This window comes from Pongo pygmaeus, chromosome 4 (assembly GCF_028885625.2).
Source record: "Pongo pygmaeus isolate AG05252 chromosome 4, NHGRI_mPonPyg2-v2.0_pri, whole genome shotgun sequence".
In the NCBI taxonomy this organism is placed as follows: Eukaryota; Metazoa; Chordata; class Mammalia; order Primates; family Hominidae; genus Pongo; species Pongo pygmaeus.
Window position 1 is genome coordinate 131984087 of NC_072377.2, and position 25538 is coordinate 132009624.

Consider the following 25538-nt stretch of genomic DNA (forward strand, 5'->3'; position numbering starts at 1 on the left):
GTTATTGCATATTAACAGGGATTCCTTGGCCAGAGAACTAATTTTAGTGGCATGGTTTCTTATTCAAAGGAAAATTTCAAATTTTTCAAAAGAAACATTTGTTCTGTCTCCTACAAGAATATTTTTAGTGAACTCATATTTGGAGGAGAAAAAAGATGATTATGAGGACGTTTTGCAATGTGTGTGCTGCACATGAATCTTAATAGAAAATTCAACTAAATTCAAAACATGTTCGTAGTACTCACTCACGTAAAAATTTGAATGTAGTGGTATTCTAAACCCCAAGTTACTACCATCAAGGAGCTCATAAATGAATAGAGAATATAAGCATGTACAGCCAACAATACTACAATGTAAAAAGATTTTACGGTAGAAGAAAACTTTGAGCACGTCCTTGAAAAGTGAAGAATACCTATTAGTAGAAGGTGGAAAGGGAAAAACATGCTTCAGGTAAAGGGATTGATAGGGGCAAAGGTGCACAGCTTCAGGCTTCGTTAGGGTAGATTCTTGCAGCGGGTGCCTGAGAAATATGGAGCAGGATGTAGGAAAAGGAGAAGAGTCTAGAAAGCAAGAGTAAGTTGAGTTTTTAAGATTTTACCATGTGAGCAAGAAGGAGTCATAGATGTTTTCATAAATATGTATTTGAGAAAAATAATTGAGTTTGCTCTTCTTTTTTCTTTTTTTTTTTACAAGTTAAGATTACTGTATTTCCTTGTAAGAGGAACGTTTCAATAAATTTTACAGGTGTCAATCAACCCTTGTTCAAATTGGTCACATATCAAATCTAGCATCATGGATGTTTTATTTATTTGCAAGTGAATTTTAACTATCATTACAGATGCCAATATACTACGCAAAACATTCACAGGAACTTTTTTCATCTTTTTTTGAATTGTACACAAACATTTCCTACATAATCCAACATACAACAGAGAAATGGTACATCTTTTTCTTTCAATTTGCATACAATGGAAAAACAAGTATATATATATATATTTTATAAAGTTTAATAAGACATTAGAGCAAGTTGACAGTTTATAGGTGAGAAATTATCTAATAAAAATAATCAATTTTTTTCAGCATCAGTCACTTCTATAACCAAGTGTTATTCTGATTAATAAAACTTGCTGCCAATCAGAATTCTGGTATATACTCATACCATTACTCAATTTGTAGTACTGCTCCCCATTTTAGTTCCTCACAACCACTAACATAGAAAATTGTTGAAAAGCAGGGGCAAGCATTTGCAAAAACAAACAAAAAATCCCCAGCTTATTATAAGCATGAATATGTATGATGGAATTTCTTCCCAGAAATAGGCTTTCAAACCATCAAGAAATCACCAGAACTAAGTTTGCTGAGTTATTTTGCCTATGTCCAAGAAGAGATGTACTTATATATCCAACAGAGGAGCTGAAAATCAAACTTAGTGTTTAGTTTGGGGGTGGAGAAATTCAGCCACCATTTTAAAATGACTGTCTTAAAAAAAATGACCACAAAAAATAGGTTCAATAAATTTATGATTTATTTTAAAAATCATAAAATGTTTCTTAAAAAGAGCATTACATTCTGCACACTGCTCTGAACAGATGCCAGGGACATGTGGACTATTGTTACTTTTCCTCCCTGTCCCACCCCCCAAATGTTACAGTGACCACAAAGCAAGGTGTTCGCAATAATTACGTGGGGGGAATTTTTTTTAAACCACCAACAATAACAAAAAATAAAATCCACTCACTCTGCTGCTGTTTCAAAATTTCAGTGTTAGTTTTTGCACGCCCTTCCCCCACAACCCTGTTTGTAAGGAACTAAAACATTACATCTGGTGAACAGCAAAGATTTCACTACACTTCAAATGCAGAACACCTACGAAGAAGAGGAATGTTGGCTTTTTAAACAGAAGCAAAAAAAAAAGATGCAGGACTCCTCCATTTCTTTACTAGTCTTAGAAAAACTTTCCAGAATACTGCTTCACATTGTTCTGCAGCAAATATTGTGCATTCTGTATCTGGTCCTGTGTTCCTGTAATGGTAATGATCCGATCTTCAGATCCTTCTAAAGGCTCATCAATTTTGATTGGAGATCCCAACTCATGACCGATTTGTTTAATCTGCTGGACACCTTTGCCAATAACAGATCCAGTCAAATCTTTGGGAATAGTTACTTGTGCAGTAATAATAGGTCCACCAAGATCACCATATGAGCCACCAACCCCTGCATAGGAATAATCATATCCGGAGCCACCCAGTGGTTCACAAGACATCTGCCATTCTGATGGGCTCCATGTATCTATCACAGAGTTCCACTTTCATCAGGACTGAAACCAACCATGCCATCATAACAGTCTCCAGGTCTCCCTCTTCTGTCATAGGTCATTAGATCTCCCCCTATAGGTGGTGGTGGTGGAGGAAGAGGAAGATTCCGAGCTCTGCTACCACCCCGGCCACTTCGTCCAGTAGGAGGAGGAGGTAGTCCTTGATGAGGGCTCATATCTCTTCTAGATGGAGGCATGGGACACCCACCCCAACCAGGAGGCATTCTGTCAAAACCACCTCTTCCCCACATCAGAAATCCCACTGGGCATCCAGGGCAGTCATCAAACATCATTGTAAAAGCACCATAATCATAGGTTTCATTGTAAAAACTGGGATCATAAGGCTGTGCAGGTCCTTTGATGGGAGACTCAGATATAAGATCAAGGATGATCTTTATGCACTCTACAACCCTATTGGGTTTTCCTCCAATAAGAACAACTCTGTCAGTGGGATGAGAACAGCATTCCTAGAAAAGCTTGATGGTTGTTTGAGTGTTCTCTCAAAGTTCTTTGATTTTAGCACCTTTGACCCCAATGTTCCTCCTGCTAGACTCTGATGAATCAATAGCTTCAACTTGCACCCAAAGTCTCTTCCTTTATAGTGTTGGTAATTTAAGCATTCCACAGCATCAGATTCCAGCAGGAGCTGACTGGTTGCAGTGAGTAATGGCAACTGGAGGCCCTCTTCCAAGGTAGGGATGATTTTCTTTAGAATTTCTCCAATTGTTTCAATATCAGCACTGATACTCAGTATGCACTCGGGGCCACTGCTGTCTGGGACTGAAACACTGGCATTGTAGTCTATACAGGGAGCCTTCATATTCTTGCCTCCTTCTCCAATCACTGCCCCAGCATTCTTGTTCTGAAGCAGAATACGTAATTCAACCATCTCACCAGTGTTTCTAGATCTTTTCAATGCTTGTTCCTCTTCCATATCTTCTGCAGGATGTTTACCAAATTCACCATTGGTTTCAGTGTTAGGGAAGGTTTCTTCTGGCTGTTCAGTTTCCACTTGTATTAAAGGGACACACCCAGCTACAGGCCGTGAACAAGTGGGACACAGGCTGAGTTTGCTCTTCTTTAAGGAAAATTAAAATAGACTCTAGTGATGATTATGTGTGTGGGGGCAAAGGACAGGTATTGAAATTTTCACACTAAACTCTTGTAAAAATGAGTGACTTCTTGATATCTCTGTAATAGGATAACCCATAAATTCTACTGTCCAAATTGGAACATTTTTTAGAATAAGAGGTGGGTACTTTAAAAAGTCATGCTGGGACAACAACCCTAAAGCGGGAGTGTCCCAGACAAATTGAGAGGTAGGGTCCCACTATATCTTATTACATTTCCTTTAGTTGAAAGCGAACAAGCAAACAAACCTTGATTTGGAAGTTACAATTCAGACTCAAACAAATAAAGGTCCTTTTGGTTTAAAATAGTTATTATGAGATGAAGATGAATATTTAGGCAATTTTAAACTCAAAGAATAAGAGCTAACACTGTAAGTTAGGCACTGTGCTAAGCACTCCACACATATTAAGTCATTTAATCTTCATACAGAAACTATGAGGTAGGTATTAATATGACTATTTGCTCCACTTTATAGGTGAAGAAATGGAGAGACTGTGTTTTAAGTGAAAGGTCCAAGGTTAGCTGGTGACCCAGCAGAGCCAAGATTCCAATCCAGGATTTTTGGTGCCAGCTGATGTCCTAGTCCATGCTACGTTGCCTCTCACACTCTAAGCTTCAGCTCACTTGCCTCCTAAATTTGAATTTCAAATGAACAATAATTTCTTTTTTTTAGAACAAGTATGTCCTATGCAACGTTTGAGACAAGGCTCCTCCTTCTTCCTGGTTGCCAAAGGAGCTTACTTATCCTCGGCATGGTTGAGTGCTGAGTGTGGGTGTGGGCTTCTGATCTCTATGTCTCAGCCAGTACCCTTGGCATTATCTGCTGAAGTGTTCTTTTTGGTTGTATAACTCACAGCCTGTTCTCACAACCTGGTCTCCCAGCAGAGTCCATCATTTCTCAAGCCAGAATCAGCTCCGCCTCTACTCCTGGTTATGTTGCAGATACCTAGTCTCAGCCTCATCTCTTATCCGCCTGGAAATATTCATATGAATATTTTTGAATGTTTTGCATATTCATATGAATATTATGAACATTAAGGACTATCTTAAGAATATTTAAGAATAGGCCGGGCACGGTGGCTTAGCCTGTAATCCCAGCACTTTGGGAGGCCGAGGCGGGCGGATCACGAGGTCAAGAGATCAAGACCATCCTGGCCAACATAGTGAAACCCCATCTCTATTAAAACTACAAAAATTAGCTGGGTGTGGTGGCGGGAGCCTGTAGTCCCAGTTACTCTGGAGGCTGAGGCAGGAGAATCGCTTGAACCCGGGAGGCGGAGGTTGCAGTGAGCCAAGATCGTGCCACTGCACTCCAGCCTGGCGACAGAGCAAGACTCCATCTCAAACACAAAACAAAAACAAAAAAACCAAGAATATTAAAGAATAGACCTAATAAACCTGATTTGGGCTAGAAGAAAAGCCTCAACTCAAATAGGAAAGAGTTTTTTTGTTTGCCTATGTTCGTGAGCAAGTAAAGCAAAATTCCACCATAGCACTTTCTCATTCATTATAGCTCACAAATGAATTCTATCATATGTTAGAGAATTCCTATAAGGAAGAATTTGATGAGTTGTTAGCAATGACTGAAAAAATAACAAACTAAGCAGGTCTTCGTTCTCCCATAATTTTCCATTGACTCCCTTCATTGTCTGCCACCTAAGAAGAAATCTTACCTTACCACCCACAAAGCAGGCAAGCAGTTGAGGTACAGCCTAAGGCTTCTAGGTTCCAACTCCAGCTCTATGCACCATTTTCATAGCCTTAGTTTCCACATTTCTAATACTGGAATAATAATACCTGCCACACAAAGTTCTTTTGAAGTTCAAATGAAAAGTGGTAAGTAAAACATAAAATATAGTAAATGTAAATCAAGGTTAACTTCAAAGCTCATCTTACCTCATTGTCCATGTAGTGGGTTGAATAGCGCCCACCCCCCAAAAAAGATATGCCCACCTGGAACTTGTTACTGTGAACTTATTTGGAAACACGAGCTTCATAAGACCTACAAATATATTGAGATGATATCATTCTGGATTTAGGGTGGGCCCTAAGCGAAATGAGTATGCACTTATAAGGAAGTATGCTTATAAGAGAAAGGCAGAAGGAGATTTGAGACACAGAGACATGGGGGGGAAGGCCATGTGGAGACAGAGGCAGAGATTGGAGGTGTGCTGGCAGAGAGGCAGAGATTGGAGGTATGCTGGCACAGGCCAAAGAACACCTGGAGCCGCCAGAAGCCAGAAGGGGCAAGGAAGGATTCTCCACTCGAGCCTTTGGAGAGGCCCTGCCAACACCTTGATTTTGGACTTCTAGCCCCCAGAACTGTGAAGGAATCAATTTCTGTTGGTTTTAGCCAACGAAAACATTAGTTGCAGTAATTTGTTATGATAATCTTAGGAAACTAATGCAGCTTACTCCCAACCCATCAGTAAATCATGACAGCTCCATCTTCAAAATGCATCCAGACCATGTGCCACCTCCACCTCCATTAGGGTCATTAAGCCATCATCATCTCATTACTGGTCATCCTGCATTCATCCTCACATGGCCTGCAGTCACACAGCAATCAGAGTGTGATCAGAAATTGATGTCAAATCTTGTCAGTTCTCTGCTCAAAACCCTCCACGTGCTTCTCATTTCTCTCAGAATGTAATCAAAGGCTTTCAGAATGTAATCAAATGACCTACAAGGCTAGACACGATCTGGCCCCACTCCCTGTCCTCTCTTCTTTACCACTCTCATAGTCCTGCTTCCCTGTTGTCTGCACATATGCCGAGCACACTCCCTCCTTAAGTCTTTGCATGCTCTTCTTTCTGTCCGGATAAGCACAGGCCTGCTGCATTACACATCTCTGCTCACATCTCACCTATTCAGAGAAGCCTTGCCCATTCATCCTATCTGAAGTGGTCTACTCCAATTACTGTCAATATTACATTACTCTTTGTTGACTCCTCAAACTGCACATCACAAACAGTACTTACTTTATTTTCCTGTTCCTACCCTCTCTCCTATTATAAAGAACGCTCCTTAGGTATCAAGACCTTGTCTGTCTTGTTCATTACTGCATTTCCAGTACCAATGCTCAGCACATTGCAGCCACTAATGAATATTTGCTGAAAGGATGGAGAAACCAACATACCTTATAGCTATTAAGGGTGTTGATCAGAGAGGATGAAGATGGTATCTGTCTTGAGCACCACCCCAAACAGCACGATCCGGACGGTAACCTAGATCTCCACCTACACACATTCTTAGAGGATAGGAGTCACCGCCAAAGAAAACCACCCATGGTAGTTGCACAGTGAGATCTGAAGTCAGAGTATTGCTACATAGTATTAACTTTTCAGTGAGGTATTTTAGAATGCTTACAACTGTGAAGCTCAAGAGATAGATTAATGTTAAATCTCTAAATGAGTTCCTGAAAAAAAATTGAGAACAACAAAAATAATTTTTTATATATTTAATGCTAAGCAATTTAAAAAATATTTTTGGACAGGTGCGGTGGCTCACGCCTGTAATCCCAGCACTTTGGGAGGCCGAGGCAGGCCAAGGTCAGGAGCTCGAGACCAGCTTGGCCAAAATGGTGAAACCCTGTCTCTACTAAAAGTACAAAAATTAGCTGGGCGTGGTGGTGTGTGCCTGTAATCCCAGCTACTTGGGAGGCTGAGGCAGGAGAATCATTTGAACCCGGGAGGCAGAGGTTGCAGTGAGCCGAGATGGCGCCATTGCACTCCAGCCTGGGCGACAGGGCAAGACACCGTCTCAAAAAGAAAAAAAGTTTAAAAAGTTTTCATATGCTCTATTTTATTTGAGTCTGTCACCTGCCTGAGTTAGGGATGGTGGATAGTATTATTCTCAGTTTGCAGGTAGAAATATGGAGACTTATGGAGACTAAGTGGCCTGTACAAGGGCAGGCAACTGCACAACTGGCATTAGAGTAGTCTCAGACTCAAATCAAGACTTCTGATTTGAAGTTCCTTATTTTCTTCTATCGCACTCCATTAATTTATTTAATGTACATTATTGAATACCAACTATTTCAGGTACTGTGTTAGGTGCAGCATATAATAAGAAAGTTGATAATCTGTCTGCTATTTTACAATTAAAAAAAAGAATGTGCAATACATGTACTTGGGGAAAAATTCAGTACAGTAACTGCTACTCTTCTCCCCTCTCCCTCTTCTCCTAATCCCTCTTTCCTGATATAATCACTGTTATCTGGAAATCTTTGACTATACAGGCTAAGTCCCCTGTATCTGCCTCGAGGTCCTTCCTGGAGGTGCTGACTGGACTAGCTGACGTTGGCTAGATGACCACCAACCAGATGACCTTGGCTAACTGATCCTTATCCCTTGGGCCGCTGTGGCACAGGATGAGTGAGCTACGCCTGGTAACAAGAGTGCCACTCTCGTGTAAGGGGGCTGCGAAGTAGAAAGGAGGCCAGCCCTTTGGAGAATGTTTCTAGAGGGTGTGGGCAGAACCAAGTCTCGGTGATTAGGAAGATCTTGGCACCAAATTTTAACTTGCAGCGTCCCGGCCGGGTTCACAGCGCATGGGACAGGCAGGGCGGGGCGATGCGGAGGCGGGGCGGGGCGAGGCGATGCGGGGCTGGGCGGGGCGGGGCTGCGACGTCCGGCGCGGTGCGGCGCGCGGCCGACGTGGCAGCCGCAGGAGCATGCGCCGCCAGTGGCCATCTTGTAGGCGGGGACGCGCCGAGGTGAGTTCCAGGGCGCGTCTTCGCTGTCTTCTCCAAGCTGTAGTTCTACGTCCCGACCTCCCTGTCATACCACACTCTTCAGCGACCACGCAGGCACTTTCCCGGTCCCCAGGTGAGCTCCAGGTGGCTCCGACGCGCGTGTATGAGGGGGGTGGCATGGCATGGCATGGTTTGCAGGCGCCAGAGCCAGACCCCGAGGGACCGTGTCCCTGGAAGGTGGGCGGGCCGGCCGGCGCCACTGGACGCCGATGTCGTTTGCGAGCCCCCTAGTCCCCTGGTCCAGGCGCAGCTGTGGCGGCGTGCGGGGTGCAGCAGGCAGGAGTGCATATCGCAAGGTGAGCAGTTTCCGCTGGGGATGGCACGGTGGGCGCGGTTCGCGGGTCTCGCCCCGCGACACTTTGCTCCTGTCCAAGGACCAAGGCAGGAGCGCCCTGGCCCTCTGGCCCCACCTTCCAGTGCGCTGACTTTAGGAGAGACTGGCGGCGAGCGCCGGCGGACCTTAGCCCGGCCCTGTCTGGCCTGGAGACGTGGCAGAGCCTGAGGGGAAGCCGCTGTCTCCTGAAACAGGATTTCGCCCGCTCTGGCCCTGGAGAGGCCCAGGAGGCTCGATAGTCATCACACCAGGACCGGCAATGAAAAGAAGCTTATTTTCCCTGAGGTTACCCCATCGGTGCTTAGCGCCGCTTGGAAGAGTTTTTGCATTCTCTTGTTTCTTTGTTTGGTCTTGGGACCTGCTTCAGGCAAATTTGCAGGATAGCACATTTCCTAGATTGACAGAATTTATAGCCAATAGTGTTTTTGTCATTCGAAGTAGTTATTTTGAGAGACAACAAGTGCATTTCTGCGATCGTGACACATCTTGGCATTCAGTCTTTCTCCTGTGCAGCCACTGTTTAATTCAGTGAAAATTTATAAAATTTTATTTTGGGGTCAGATTAGGCTCTAACTAGCGGTTACTGTCTGGTAGTAGAGACAATCTTGTGCCACGAGTAGGTCAGCAATAATTGCTCTTAATGCTTTAAAGTTTATCAAAGCTTCACTATTCCATTTCTTGTAAACTTGTAAATAGCCATCCACTTTTTTTTTTTTTTTTTAAACAGAAAAACCAAGGCACAAGCAAATTGGAAGAACAGGGTCTAGCCGGACTGAGAACTCAGTTTTCCAAACCATTTTCTTCACTTTTTCTTTAGTGTTGATACATGAATAGTACTTTTCGTGACAAGACTTGAGCCCTAAAACAGTTACCAACTCTGACACTTCAGTGTTGTTTTAATAGGTTTTTTTAGTAGAAGGCACTGTGTTTATGCATGTAAAATTTACCTCAGTATTGCCATTACGCCAGTTTTCATATAATAAGCCATTAAAGACAAAGAAATTGATGATTTATTCCACTTAATGACTTTGTATTCATTGTACAGTTTCTTTTGCAGACACATTTGTTAATGTTAGGGATTCTCTTACAATAGGACTTCTACTAGTCATTGTAAGGATTGGGGAGCATCTGTAGTAGAAGGGTGAATGACCAATAAAAAATTAAATGAAGAAAAGAGGTAGCCTTGGTTGAGGAGTGATAAAATCTCCAAAGGGGCATTTCTATCTCAGGTTATTTACCTTCGATGTATGAAAGGATTCAGCCTCCCTGGATCCCTGTTCTCTGCTTGGTGCCATAGATCTTTCCTACGTTCACAGCCAAACTTTTTGAAAGTGTTATGCGTGTTAGTCTCGCCTGCCACTGCTCGATTCAGTTTACACTGGAATCTTTCTCCGCTCTTTACATGAAAATCGCTCTCCCTAAATTCATCTCCAGTTTGGCAGATCCATTGAACTTCTCAGATAGTATCCTATTTGGCTTCTCTGCAGCATTAATACTGTTGCCGATTCATACTGCGAAACACTGGCTTTTGGACACCACAGTCTCCTGGTTTTCTTCCTTTCTTTTAGCTCATCTCTTATTCTCTGCAAACTTGTCTTCCATCTTACTAAACCAATAATTGGTGTAACATCATATTCTCTTTTCTCTTGGCATTCTCTTACATAATCTCATCTCAAAACATGATGTTAGACTATCAGTACACTGATGACACCCACATTTATGTGGTTGCTAAGCTCCAGACCAAGTCAGTGTCTCTACTTAGATGTTCGTTGCAAGGAACTTAAACAGCACGTCAAAGACTATAAACATTTTATGATTTCCCCCATCCGACTCCCCTAGAAAGAACATCAAACACATTGGCCTTCTGCAGTGTTTCCTATCTTTGTGCATAGCACCAGCATCCATCTAGTTGTGCAAGTCATGCCTCCTTTCCCTTCCTCCATACCCAGTCACTGAATTTTGCCACCTAATCTTGTCTTGAACTTATTTACTTTTCTCCATCTCCACTATCATCACCTGAGTCTAGGTCAGAGTTTTTCAACTTTGGCACTATTGACATTTGGGGCCACTTAATTCTTCTGTGTAGGCTGTGCATTGGAGGATTTTTAGTAGTATTCCTAACCTCTTCTTGCTATATGCCAGTAGTAGCCCTCTAGTTGTGACAATAAAAAATGTCTTGCACATTGCCAAGTGACCCTTTGGGGGCATAATCAGCCCTTCCCACTATGAAAATCATTAGTCTAGGTTGTTACTTCTGTTGGAACTACTTCTATATCTTTCTTAATGGCCTGTCTGCATCTGCTCTGTCTGCCCAGTGGCCCAGGCTGCATACTTTGTTCAGATCTTTTCAAAAAATAAATATGAATTGCTAATAACTGGAATCAGCCTAAATGTCCTTCAACAGATACATTTATACAATGGAATACTATTCAGCAATAAAAAGGAACCAACTTGATATATGCAGCAGCTTGGATGAATCTCAAGAACATTATGCTGAGTGAAAAAAAGCCAACTTCAAAAGGTTATATGCTGTATGATTCGATTTATGTAACATTCATGGAATGAGAAAGTGATAGAAAACAGAGCAGTGTTTGCCAGGGCTTATGGTTGATGGGAAGGTACATAAAGGAACAACACGAGGAAGTTTCTTTTTAGTGATGGAATGGTTCTATAACCTGGTCGAGGTGGTAGTTAGACGAGATTGTGCATATGATGAAACTTCATAGAACTATGCACATACACACACACAGTAAATGTAAAAACATGTGAAATACAAATAAGATCTATAGTTAATAGTATTGTACCAATGTCAATTTCATGGTTTTGATCATTGTAGTGTAGTTATGTAAGATGCTGTTATTGAGAGAGGCTGGGTTTGGGGTACTCAAGAACTCTGCTGTTTTTACATCTTTTTTTTTGAATTTAAAATTCCTTCAAAACAGTTAAAACAAAAGACAGTTATGCTGCCCTCAGCTTGAATGCCTTACAATTGTAGGATATGATAAATTTCTCTTCATAGGTTTTAGCCTGTAAATTGTTAAGTACAATGAGTTCTGAGATCCTCTCCAAAGAACCAATGTATCAGTATGTCCAGCTCCCCTGTTCTTTGTTCTTCATTTTAAAGTTTAAATTGCTAATTCTTTATTTCTCCTTGCCCCTAGTTTCAGTAAACAATCCCCTTCTAGCCTCTATCAACTGCTCTGACCTTAGTCACCCTTGGTCACCTGCTCTGACCTTAGTAATCCTTGGTCACCTGCTCTCTTCTTAGTCATCCTGGGTCACCTGTTCTGTAACCGTCCTTCCCGCCAAACTACTCACCCTGCTGCTCTGGCTCATACCCCTGCTCTCTTTAAAATAGCCAATTGGAATTAGCTTAGACTGCGTGGTCCAACCCTGGCCAATGGGGGAAAGACACAGCAGCAGGGACTAGCTGCGTTAGGATAAGAACCCCTTCCCCTCACTTGTTCAGGTGTGCTCTTGACATTGCTCCATCTGTGAGACACACCCTTCTATAGAAGTAAAATTGTCTTGCTGAGAAAATTAAATTTATGTTTGAAAGCTGTTTCTTTTGTGGCACCAAAAATTTATTTCTAACACAATGACACTCTGTTCTTTAAAAACCCAAGTTTTTTAACCTGGTTTATGAGGCTGAACACCTTCTGGGCTTCTGTCTGTCCCTCTAGTCCTGATTCTTCTTTCTCTCCCTTCACATGGATTTTCTTGAATGTATCTTGTTCTTCCCAGCTCAGCTGGTATATATATTTGCTATATATTCACTTTTTCTGGACTCTGCCTTTCTTCCCTTGCCTAATTAAGTTCTTATCCTTCAAATCTTGGTTTATCTGTGACTTATTTGGGGAACCCGTTCCTTACCTCCAAGTCAAAATCATATTCCTGTCAAACAAAACTGTGTTCTTACCCTCAGAGTACATAATTCAGCTACTATTCATTATAAATTGGTTTATTATTTGATTGTTTCCTATACTAGACTGTAAGTATCCTATTTGTTTTTGCTAATCATTGTCATTTCCAAAGGCATCAGTATAGTGCTCATCAAGCAGTTGATCTTCGCTAAAAACTTATTAAATGAATAAAAATATTAAAAACAAATATAGCATATTTAGAAGTTGGTTCTGTACTTGAGATACACTTCAGGATTTGTAATTTTAAAGAAAGTTTTCTCATATTTTATAATCCATTGCTGTCTATTAGGATCCTGCTATCTAATGGCATTTTCGCTATAGTTAACTTTTCTAAAACCTCAGATATACAATTTATCTGTTACTGGATATGCTTTAAAATGTGAACTAGGAAAATTGTGAATTAATGCTTTTATCAAGTGAAGCACATTTTATTTTATTTTATTGAGACAAGGTCCTGCTTTGTTGCCCAGGCTGGAGTGCAGTGGCATTCTCACTGCTCCCTGCAGCCTCTACCTCCTGGGATCAGGTGATCCTCTCACCTCAGCATCCTGAGTTGCTGGGCCCATAGGCACATGTCACCCTGCTTGGCTAACTTTTTAATTTTTTTGTAGAGATAGAGTCTTCCTATGGTGCCCAGGCTGGTCTCAAACTCCTGGTCTCAAGGGATCCTCCCACCTCTACCTCCCAAAGTGTAGGGTTACAGTGGTCAGCCACGGTGCCTGGCTTCATTTTTTTTTATGTTAATGTGGGTATCTTATACACAGTACTTTATGAGAGAAGAGGAAGGGCTTCAAAAATACATTAAATATTTTATTAGTTTATTTTTAGAGATGAGATCTTGCTCTGTCACGCAGGCTGGAGTGCAGTGGTGCAGTCATAGCTCACTGCAGCCTTGAACTCCTGGGTTCAAGCCATCTTCCCACCACAGCCTCCCAAAGTCCTGGGATTTCAGGCGTGAGCCACTGTGCCCAGCCTCATTTTTATTTTAAATTTAATAATGACTGAAATTTATATTTATTTACTTGTTTTTATTTTTTAGAAATGAGATCTTGCTATGTTGCCTAGCCTCAAGTGCCTCCTGTCTTGGCCTCCCAGAGTGCTGGGATTATAGGCATGAGACACCACACCTGGCCCACACATAACTATCTCTAACATGCATTCATGTGGCAGAAATCAAATTAGTAATTTACTATTTGAAATGTAGTAGATAATTAGTTATATTGTTATTATAACATGAAATTATTTCCCACTTATAAAGTATCTACATGGGAATGTTACAGATTGTTTGATACTGAATATTCTCATAGATTGCTTTCTTAGAAATTTGGACAAACTCTTCATCTGGAAATAAGTTGCATTATAAATAGTAAAGGTGGACGTCTATCTCTTGATGATTTTTTTTTAGTCGTTCTCTGTTCAAGCTTTAAAAATATACTTTTGGTTACTGTGTAATATTTGTTACATTTTTATGTTTTTATAGTATACCATAATTGAAGAAAAATGATGGAAGAGAGTGGAATAGAGACAACACCACCTGGGACTCCTCCACCAAATCCTGCAGGGCTGGCTGCTACTGCTATGTCTTCTACCCCTGTTCCATTAGGTACACGTAGTTGTCTGACATCTCATGTGTTTTGAGAATAGTGAAGATACTATCATCTTTTCTCAGAGTCAATTAAGAAAAGAATGCATATATTAAAACTTCTCTATTATTTTTCAGGATGAAAGGAAATAGCCTTTTTAATTTAAAGAATAGAAAGTCTTTTGTATTTAAAGTAAGAAAACATCAGTGTTTTGCTTTAGGTAGACTTTTGTTCTTTATGTTCATAATTTTACCATCATTTATATTACGACAGAAATATCCTAAAAAGCATGTGTTAGCTTTGTCTACTGTTCTTTTTCTTTTTTTTGAGACAGACTTTCACTTGTCGCCCAGGCTGGAGCGCAGTGGTGCGATCTCATCTCCCTGCAACCTCTGCCTCCTGGGTTCAAGTGATTTCTTCTGCCTCAGCCTCCAGAGTAGCTGTGATTACAGGCGCTCACCACCATGCTCAGCTAATTTTTGTATTTTTAGTAGAAACAGGATTTCACAATTTTGGCCAGGCTGGGCTCACTCCTGACCTCAGGTGATCCACCTGCCTCAGCCTCCCAAAGTCCTGGGGTTACAGGCGTGAGCCACTGCGCTCGGCCTACTGCTCTATGACTTTGTGGTAATTAACCTTTCTGAGCCTTCAGGGCATAGGTTTTTATGCTCAAACTAGGGATGAAAAATCGCTTTATTTTACTAAAAATACACCAAAACAAACCAAAAAGCAAAAATGAACAACGCCATAGGTTCATACAGCTGCTGCTTTTACTTATGGGAGTTGAAAGTCATTTACACTCAATTATATTTGTTGTATATTTTAAATTACACATTTTAAAATAATTCTTGGGATATGCTTTGGTAAGTTTAAAAATTTTGCAAGAGGAAAGTAATTAGTTTGAAAACTAAATAAAAAACATTTCTAATTCTGTGCTTTTATCCTCTCCACTTTTTTCTAGCGGCAACCAGTTCTTTTTCTTCTCCAAACGTATCCTCCATGGAGTCCTTCCCACCACTCGCATACTCTACTCCTCAGTCGCCCCTTCCTCCTGTGAGGCCTTCAGCGCCATTACCTTTTGTGCCTCCTCCTGCAGTTCCTTCTGTCCCACAACTTGTTACTTCTATGCCACCTCCTGTTTCTCCATCAACTGCTGCTACCTTTGGTAATCCTCCTGTATCTCACTTCCCACCTTCAACTTCTGCCCCAAACACTCTCTTACCTGCACCCCCTTCGGGTCCTCCTATATCAGGATTTTCTGTTGGTTCAACTTATGACATTACAAGGGGACATGCAGGGAGAGCTCCCCAGACACCCCTGATGCCATCATTTTCTGCACCTTCAGGAACAGGTAATTCTTTCTTACTAATACTTTGAAATACATGGCTATTAATGTTTTATTCTTTTTTAAAACAATAGCTTTGTTGAGATATAATTTATGTACTCTACAATTCACCCAATTCAAAGCATACAGTTCCATAGTTAGTATACATACAGAATTGTGCATCCCTTGTCACAATTTTATAACCTTTTCATCACTTTAAGAAAGAAACCATATACCTTTTAGCAGTCAGCCCCTACTGTCCCCCAAATCCTCACAGCTCTAGGCAACTACTAATTTACTTTCTATGTGTATGGATTTGCTTATCCTGGTCATTTCATATAGATGGAATCATATAATATGTGGTCTTTTGTGACTGGCAACTTTCACTTAAATATTTTCACTTAAATATTTCACTTAAATATTTTCAAGGTTCATCCATGTTGTAGCATTTGTCAGTACTTCATTCCTTTTCATGGCTGAGTAATATTCCAGTTTATGAATATGTATACCACATTTCATTTATTCAATTAATCAGTTAATGTTGGGTTGTTTTCCACTTTTTGACTATTTAGATAATGCTGCTATAAATATTTGTTTACAGGTTTTTATACGGACATGTTTTTATTTTTCTTGGGTGTCTACCTAGGCATGGAATTGCTGATTTACATGGTAATTCTACACCAAACTATTTTCTAAAGCAGGTGTACCATTTTACCTTCTTATTAGCAGTGGGCAGGGTCCCACTTTCTCTGCATTCATGTTCTTCTCTTTATTCATTTCTTTGGTTTCCAGAGTTACCTATCTCATGTTTTTGCCATTTAAATTATTAAAATAAGGTTGGTATAATTTAGTATATGTTTTTTTATGTGATATACAACTCAGTAGATGATTACTATATGGGATATCAGAAAATTCCAAAATTTTGTCCTAATATTTGTGCATTTATAGAGAAATTTAAAGGTGAAGTCTGAGTTTTTTTAAGTTTTACTGAAAAAACTATCAGGACTACTGTTCCAGGGAGTAGTGTTTTTTTAGCCAGGTAAAAATTCAGAAACAAATAAAACCTCATGTATGCCAAACGTTTGTGATACTGGGTCATTTCCTTTCCTAGGTCAGTCACATCTACTTGTTTTGTTTCTTTGGAATAATTGTTGCAAACGAGTTATCAAAACTTTGTCCTTGTCATCCTCTGCCTGTTGTTTCTCATTTTAGGGAAAAGAAGCAACTTTGCTGTGATTTTTATTATCTATCTTTCCCTGTCTACCTTTACAAATGAAAATTATTGCAGAGTACAAGTACTATATTCATGTCTATGTATATGTGAATTTTCTTTTTGAGTTAACATGAAGTATATAGAGTATGTGTAATAATTGTGTGCTTTTTTGTGGTGAACTTCAGTGCTCAATTAATTTTATGGATTAAAGAGACCTGAACTACAGCTGTTCATATCCAAGTGCTGAATAGGACAGACCTGAAGAACTTTTGGATATATGCTTTTTGTCCATTTTCAGGATACTTGGTTTAAGACTATATAAAGGGAAATAAATTTCTTTTGAAATTCTGTTCAATTTGCATTTTATAAAGGTTTGTGTTAATCTTTGAGTGTGTAACTCAGTCTTCAAATGCCTGAATATTAATATTAAAGTTGTTTGAGCCACTCCTTTTTATAGGAAAAAGTTTATGGAATAAATTATACATATGAAAATTTTTGCCATTGACTAGGTCTTTTGCCAACTCCTATTACTCAGCAAGCCAGTTTGACATCTCTGGCACAGGGAACTGGAACCACATCAGCCATTACTTTCCCAGAGGAGCAAGAAGACCCTAGAATTAATAGAGGTCAGGATGAAGCATCTGCTGGTGGAATCTGGGGTTTTATTAAGGTAAGAGGTATTTAAAAATTATGTTTAATTTTCTAATTATAAAACTAATAGATATTCATTGGAGAAAATTTTGAAAATACAGGATGGCACAAGGAAAAATAAAATTCTTTTTTATTAGCAGTTTTCTGTAGCTGCTGTCAGTCTCTTGCCTGTGCATATCTGTGTAAACGTTCCTTTGAATTAAAATCAAATTGAAGTAGTGACAGGTCAGATGGATACTATTTCATGTTTTCTGGTCTATCATGGACATCTTCCTGGTTATAAAATATTCTTTTCAGAAATGTATTTTGGTTTCTCTTATGGCTGCTTCACCATACATGCTGTTGCATTTATTGCCCATGTTTTATTTTGCTGATCTGCCTATTGGCATTTTCTAATTGTAATTATTTTTTTAAATTAGTTAATTTATTTTAATTGACAAAAATTGTATGTGTTTATTATGTACAACATGATGTATACATGAAGTGTGTATATATTCTGGAATGGCTAAATTGAGCTGATTAACATATGCAGTACCTCACCTATTTACCATTTTTTTGTGGTGAGAAAACTTAAAATTTTGAAATATAAAACCTTATATTTCAAGAATATAATATATTGTTCCTAACTATAGTCACCCTGTTGTACAAGAGATCTCTTCTAATTGTAATTCTTATCCATAAATCATCATCATGATTAGGTCTGGCATGGTGACTCATGCCTGTAATCTTAACACTTTGGGAAGCCCAGGCAGGGGGATTGCTTGAGTCGAGGAGTTCTGTATGAGACCAGCCTGAGCAACATAATGAGACCCAGTCTCTACCAAAAACTTAAAAAAAATTAGCCAGGCATTGGTAGCGTGTGCCTGTGGTCCCATCTACTCAGAGGCTAAGGTGGTAGGATTGTTTGAGCCCAGGAGGTCCAGTCTAAGTATCATGAGTTGTGATCATGATACTGCATTCCAGTCTAAGTGACAGAGTGAGACACTGTCTCAAAAAAAAAAACCAAAAAACTATGATGAGCACTGTTGTATGTAAATCTTTATGGACATCTTTTTTTCCTCCGAATTAATTCCTGATGAACATTTGAGTGAACATTTGAAAAAATTGATACATATTCCACTTTAGGAAGTTTATACCAAAATACACTGGTATAGCATTTTTCACTTGCCAGCAGTAGTTATTAATTTGGACTAGGATATTTTCTGATTTGACAGGCAAAAAATAATACCACATTTTAGTTTGCTTTCCTTTGCTACTGAATTTAAACATTTTCTCATATGATTTTTTAGCCATTTGTATTTTTCTTTTGTGAAATATCGGTTATGTTCTTTGCCTAGTTTTAAATTGGGATGATTTTCTTTTCTTATGAATTTTTAAGAGCTCCTAATACCGTAAGAATCCTTTTCTATATGCTCTCATATGTTGCAGTTTTCTCAATTTTTAGTTTACATTTTAATTGTAATACCCTTTTTGACAGAAAAGTTCAATTTCAGGAGTCAGTTCTGTCAATCTCTTTTCTTTTCTTTTTTCTTTTCTTGTCTTTTCTTTTCTCTTTTTTGAGACAAAGTCTCACTCTTGTTGCCCAGGCTGGAGTGCAATGGTGCGATCTTGGCTTACTGCAACCTCTGCCTCCTGGGTTCAAGCAATTCTCCTGCCTCAGCCTCCCAAGTAGCTGGGATTACAGGCACCTGCCACCATGCCTGGCTAATTTTTTTGTATTTTTAGTAGAGACGGGGGTTCACCATGTTGGCCAGGCTGGTCTCGAACTCCTGACCTCAGGCGATCTGCCCACCTCGCCTCCCAAAGTGCTGGGATTACAGGCGTGAGCCACTGCAGGCGGCCTCTCTTTTTCTTTACATTTTTTTTTAATGCTAAAAAAAGACCTTTTCCCACTATGATGCTATGATAAATGTTCTTCTGTGATCCCTTTCTAGTTCCCTTGATGTTTAATTTTTTAGACACTTAGCGTTTAATATAGTTGATATTTCTTTACTATATGAGGTAGAGATCAAACTTAATTTTTTTCCAGCTACTCAATGGAGTCTTTCAATATCATATCCCCGTTGATTTGGTATGATCCCTATATTATCTTCCTTAGGAAATTGTGTGTTAAAATCAGCTTCTGGCCTCTGTATTCTAGTCCACTGCTATTTCCCTGTTCTTGTAGTAGAGCACACTGTTTTAATTACTTTTACTTTGTGTTCATTGTACTAATATGTACTGAGGTGGGGATGTGGAGCATTCAGTGATAAGTAAGATAGAAAGGACAGTTCAAGTCTGCATTTATAAATGTATATCAGTATTTAGTTGTGTAAGTTGTATAAGCTGGCTGATTTTTCTTCTAAATTTTTCTTTACTCATCTTTCCCAATTTTTTTCCAATGAATTTTGAAATCATTTTGCCAAGTTCCAATATTCTGCTAAGGGTTTGTTTGCAATTTTATTATTGTAATTATAATTTATTATTATATTAAAGATTTAAAATTAGTAGATGATTGGCTGATTTGTAGTATTTGAGCTTCATGTTTCAGGAATGTGGCATTTTTCTAAGCTTGTTTATTTTCTAATACCCCTCTGTAGTTTAAAAAAGTTTTTTTTGCATATAGACTACAACATTTTGTCCCTCGTTAAGAGCATGTGTCAGTGTGTTTGTCATGAGTTGTAATACCCAGTTCAACTCTGTAGGTCTTGTAAATAGTAGTAAGTCATGATGTTTCAGCACATGGTTGGTTGGCAGTCTTAAATTTCAATTTTATGAACTCATCTTTTCCTGAGTCACCTTAGTTTAATGGCAGATTGGAAGACGGGGAATCATGGCGGGTTAGTCAGATGCCATCTCAGGAGGCACTGCTCCCTGGAGTGTCTTTTACCCTTTGTGAAGTATCGCACAAGAAGGAATACTCAAGACTTGGTTCCTTCTAGTAGTAACGGCTCTAAGAATCCAGAGGAATACATCTGACTATAAATGGAGAGTTTGGGAATGTACAAAACAAGAAACAAGAAGTAGGAAAAAGAAGAAACTAGTAGAAGATAGCAAAATGTTGTACGTTAAGGTAATAAGTAACTGTTCTGTCCCCAGACGAGAGGTGTTTTTACTCTTTTTATTTTTTTTATTAGGGAACAAGTATGGACTTACGTAGACACCTGATTGGGACCTTTATTTGGGACCCTAAGGGACAAGTTTTGCCCAATCTTTTATATAAATAAGTAGAAGTGAAATTATATATATGTAATAAATATATGTATATACACATACATATATATATATATATAGTATAGCATCCTTTCCATACCCATGCTAGTCAAAGCGTGGTCTATAGATTGCTGCTGGTCTACACACTGCTATGAGTCAGGAAGAAAAAGTGAGAGTATCATTTAGAAACTTAATAGCAATTTGATATTGTCATGACCTTATATATCTTACAAAAGTACTGGTTTAGGATGCATTGGAAACTTGTAAAAAAGTTTTCTTCACAATCATGAAGATCTTGGTGTTCCTCACTTAGAGTGAATACTTATATATTGATTTGTTTCATGCAGGGTGTGGCTGGGAATCCTATGGTGAAGTCTGTGCTTGATAAGACAAAACATTCAGTAGAAAGCATGATTACAACGCTGGACCCTGGCATGGCTCCCTATATCAGTATGTACATAAGTTAGACCAGTATCTGCCATTTTTTTTTTAAAGTGTATGTCCATGTCAGCCACTAGTTGTAATTCTCTGTTCGTTCCCACTGATTGTGTAATCAGTGGAAATTCCTGTTATATTCTTGCATTAATTTAATTGTCAGTCTTATTTTTTGGTGTTACTAATTCATCTTTTTTAAAAGTCATCATTAAATAAATTTTGAAAATCCCACAGAATGATCCTAGAAGGAGTAAAAACCATGAATTATTGGTATACTTGCTGATTTTAATTTTAAATATAGGTTAGCATTGCTTTATATGAATTTTACTTTATTCACTACTGACATTTGAAGTGATGTTTGTTTCATACTTTTTTTTTTTTTTACATTTCTCCTGTTATCTATTTTAATTAAATGTTTGTGTGTAATTGTGGGATAATATTTTTGGCGGAAGCAAATCTAGTTAATAATATCTAATGACTGGGTATATTGGGAAAGCTATTTTTAACCACCTCTGAACACTAATCATCCAGAATCTTCCAGACAGTTGATAGATACTGTCTGCTATTTAATTTTTATGTACATATCCAATATGTGAAAAAATATCACTTACAAGGCTCAGTGACCAATTATTAGTAATTCTGTAAAAGATAACTTTTAAGTCAAAATTGTGCAGCAGGTACCTGAACAGATCAGTGGCAGTAAAAAGCCAATAGCTTTCACAAGTCTTGACTATGTTGGTAGTTTACTGTCTAGTAAATATCAAAAGAGAAGGCCTAGCAGTTGTTAAGTGTCTTTATTAAATGCTTCTGCCAGGCACTTTCTCATAAGAGCTCTGCAAGGTAGGTATTTTCCTCAAGTTTTGGATGAGGAACCTAGGTTTGGAGGGATGTAAGTTATCACCCTAGATCACACAACTTGGTGGAGCTGTATTGAACTCATGCTCAATTTTTTTACACTTTAGCCGCTTTGCTTCCCTTGTAGTAGAAAATTGAATCAAGCATTAAATGAACTGAGTTGTTCTTTGTGTTTCTAACTGTCCAAAGAATTCAAAATTGGAGTCTGCCATATATGTTCTTTTCTTTGCAAGTACACATTTTGAATGAAGGAAAAAAAGGAATTAATATTTTTGGAGCTTTTGCTGTTTTAATGGCTGTACTATGTTAGACTGTGAGAGCGGTTACCTTATTTAATCCTTAGAGCAAACCCTATGAGGTGCCAGGTGTTTTTCTTCTTCCTTTTTTTTTTTTTTTGAGACAGAGTCTCACTCTGTCACTCAGACTGGAGTGCAGTGGCATGATCTCGGCTCACTACAACCTCTGCCTCCTGGGTTCAAGTTATTCTCATGTCTCAGTCTTCTGAGTAGCTGGGACTACAGCCATGTGCCACCACGCCCAGCTAATTTTTGGTAGAGATGGGGTTTCTCCATGTTGGCCAGGCTGGATAGCAGGCATTTTTCTACAAAGAAACAAGCTCAGTGACTTCCACAAGGTAAAGAAGCTAGTAAATGATAAAGGCGGAGCTCATACCCAAGGAAGTTTCTCAGGCCACTAGTCTTCATGACATCAAGAAAAATGTGTAACACTGAAGGGGAAAAAAGAAAGGTACAGAAATAAAATTTCTATTATTAGCAAGTGTCATAACTTTATCAGCTTTAAAAAGTAATAAAATTGAATTCAAGAAAGCTGACATCTTTACTGACAGCAAAGCCATCACCATTGTGATCTAACAAAACAAAGTAATCTTAAGGTTTTTTTTTTTGTTTTGTTTTGGTTTTTTTTGAGATGGAGTCTCACTCTATCGCCAGGCTGGAGTGCAGTGGCACAATCTCAGCTCACTGCAATCTCTGCCTCCCGGGTTCAAGCGATTCTCCTGCCTCAGCCTCCCGAGTAGCTGGAACTACAGGTGCACGCCACCATACCCAGCTAATTTTTGTATTTTTAGTAGAGACGGGGTTTCACCATGTTGGCCAGGATGATCTCAATCTCTTGACTTTGTGATCCTCCCGCCTTGGCCTCCCAAAGTGCTGGGATTACAGGCGTGAACCACCGTGCCCAGCCATCTTAAGGTATTTTTACACAAATATTCTAGAAATAATTGGATGTCACAATTTCGTATGTGTCAAGAAACTCAAAAAGTATTAGAAATGGCGGGACTACTCATCACAAGCTGAAAAGCCATTTTGAGCTGAAGCTTAATGGAGCAGTACTTAGCTAAGATCAAGAGATGTGTCCCATGTGGAGGAAAAAAGTGAAAAAAAAAGTATATTCTTCTCTTTTATGTTCTAGTAACTTCTGAAGTATCCAGTACAGATGTGATCTGTGAGACATTATGTCGGTCAGGAAAAAGGGATCCTTTATTTTTAAAACCCAAATATTTGAAAATATCTTTCACTGTTCCACATGATATTTATTAGGGAAAACAACCTTGTTTCTAGGGCAAAATGTTTTACATTATAAACAATTTTCATGAAAAATCTCTTTTGCCAATGATATCTATTAATGCCAAATATCAGAATGTGCTGTGTTTAGAACCAGGGCTTTGAATTCATTATATCACAGAAATGTTAGGTTAAGATTTTTAAAAATAATGAAACATTGGGTCAAATTGTTCTGTCTAGAAATAGTAGTACTTAGGTTTTTTAAGTAATTGAAAAATTAAAAATATTTGAAAATATTTTTATTTCATATTACTCTTAATATTTTAAATTTCAAGTTTTATATGTTATTTCAATTTCATATATGCTTGAATATTTGTATTAGGGCAGTAGTACATATATAATTGATAAATATCTATTTGTGGTATATGCTCAGAACATTGTGGGGATATTTAATAAAAAGCTTGATGACTCCATATTTAAACTATTTTCTAGGTTAAAAAGTATATTTCATGGTAGTGCTTGTTTAGTACATGACTTCTCTGCAACTCATTGACAAATCACTTACTATCAGTAAGTCTTTATTTTAATTTTCCATAGAGTATACTAAATATGTAACTTACACTTCACAAGCCAGGTATGTAATTTCTGGCTTGTGATATGTAATGTCAGTTTCGAGTCCTGACATTAGTGCTAAGTAGATATGTTACCTTGGGCAAAACTTTGTTGGCCTCAGTTTTCTCAAGCATATAAAAAAGATAATGATCTATATCTTGCATGGTTTTATGAAACTGGTAATAATTATGTAAATTAGATGTTAGCACCCAGTATGGTAGTAATTATGAGAATTTCATTATTTTCATTTGAAATTTAAATTTCCTCTGGTCTTTTTAGAATCTGGAGGTGAATTGGATATTGTAGTGACCTCAAATAAAGAAGTAAAAGTTGCTGCTGTCCGAGATGCCTTCCAGGAGGTCTTTGGCTTAGCTGTGGTTGTAGGGGAAGCTGGACAGTCCAATATTGCCCCACAACCAGTGGGCTATGCAGCTGGATTAAAAGTGAGTAACAGAACACCATTTTCAGGACATGGAAACTGGCATTTAATTTTTTCACAATTCTGATAATCTGTTGTCTCTATGGAGCTAATAGGCTTTTACATACTGAAATAACAATGAACTTTGCTTTTAGTAGACAGTCCTATCGTATTATGAAGATATAGTGGAGTTTTAATTCAAAGAAATTTAAGATAGGTTTTGATTATTGTGGGAGGGAAAGAAACATTGAGAGAGCACAAAAAGAATAGTTAGTCCTAGAAGAGATCTTCTTAATCCAGCATTAACATTCAAATCAATTACTGAGATGATAATATCCCTTGAGTCCCATAAGCTTTTTATTATCCCTATTGATAATGCTTAAAAATGTGTAAGTTCCAGGAATTCCGTCCTCTCTTTCATACTTTATTTTCCTCTCTTTGTGTTATTACCAGTGTACAGTCATGCAAGAACAAATTAACAGTTCATTGGCATACAAACATCTTTCTCACCTTGAAAAAAAGAGAAAAAACCAAAGGAAACTCCAATAAATTCTTTTACCTCCCTTCCTCTATAACTTAATGACCTATTTTGCTTCTTTTTGCAGCTAAACCCCAAAGAGTTGCCAGCACTTTTCTCGTATCCTTTTCACATTTCAGTCTACTTCAGTTAGGCTTTCATGTCCAGCACTCTACTGATAGTGCTTTCAGGCCCATGCTAATGTTCTCCATCTTATTTGACTTATCAGAGGCTTTTGAGACAGTTGATCATGCACTTCTCTTTAATGCTCTTTTCACTTGACTTTCAGGATACCACACTTTAGTTTTTCCCTCCTTCATTTATTGCTCACTCCTTCTGTACTTCCTTTGCTGATTCCTCTTCTCTCCAGTCTTCTGACGGTCACCTTCTCCTTATCAATTCACTCTCAGACTATCCCATGGCTTTAAATACCATCTCTGTGCTGACAGTTCCAAATTTATATCTCCACCTGAGACCTTCGTGTAGACTCTTGATTTATATGTAAGTTGCCTTTTTGACAAGTTTACTTGAATATCTCAAACTTAATATGTCTAGAACTAAACTTCTTTCCTCCACACTTGCTCCCTGTAGCCTTCTTCACCTTAATTGGTGGCAGTTCTATCCTTCCGTTTTCTCAGGCAAGAAACCTTGGAGTCAGCCCTGACTTCTCTCATTACCCACTTCTAATCCATCAAGAAATCTTATTTGTAAGACAGACAGTTCTTGTTTTTCAACATAATTATGTTCTATAAGGTTG

The 25538-nt window shown here is 38.7% G+C and overlaps 1 protein-coding gene and 1 pseudogene across 3 annotated transcripts in view; one reads left to right on the top strand and one right to left on the bottom strand.

Annotated features, from left to right (window-relative positions):
- Window positions 1–1910: 1910 nt before the first annotated feature.
- Window positions 1911–5353, bottom strand: LOC129036242 (heterogeneous nuclear ribonucleoprotein K-like; annotated as a pseudogene).
- A 2691-nt stretch (window positions 5354–8044) lies between these two features.
- PRRC1 (proline rich coiled-coil 1) overlaps window positions 8045–25538 on the top strand; it is a 32465-nt gene continuing 14971 nt past the window's right edge. Inside the window, exons 1-6 of one of the 3 annotated variants that reach the window (XM_054488599.2) lie at window positions 8045–8274; window positions 13939–14061; window positions 15003–15392; window positions 17088–17248; window positions 20769–20871; window positions 24126–24289. In XM_054488599.2, the coding sequence (XP_054344574.1) occupies window positions 13959–14061; window positions 15003–15392; window positions 17088–17248; window positions 20769–20871; window positions 24126–24289 (921 nt within the window). In that variant the 5' untranslated portion in view covers window positions 8045–8274; window positions 13939–13958. Of the gene's footprint in view, window positions 8498–13938; window positions 14062–15002; window positions 15393–17087; window positions 17249–20768; window positions 20872–24125; window positions 24290–25538 lie in introns of all 3 variants that reach the window. The other 2 variants (XM_054488600.2, XM_063665200.1) reach the window with 2 other exon arrangements.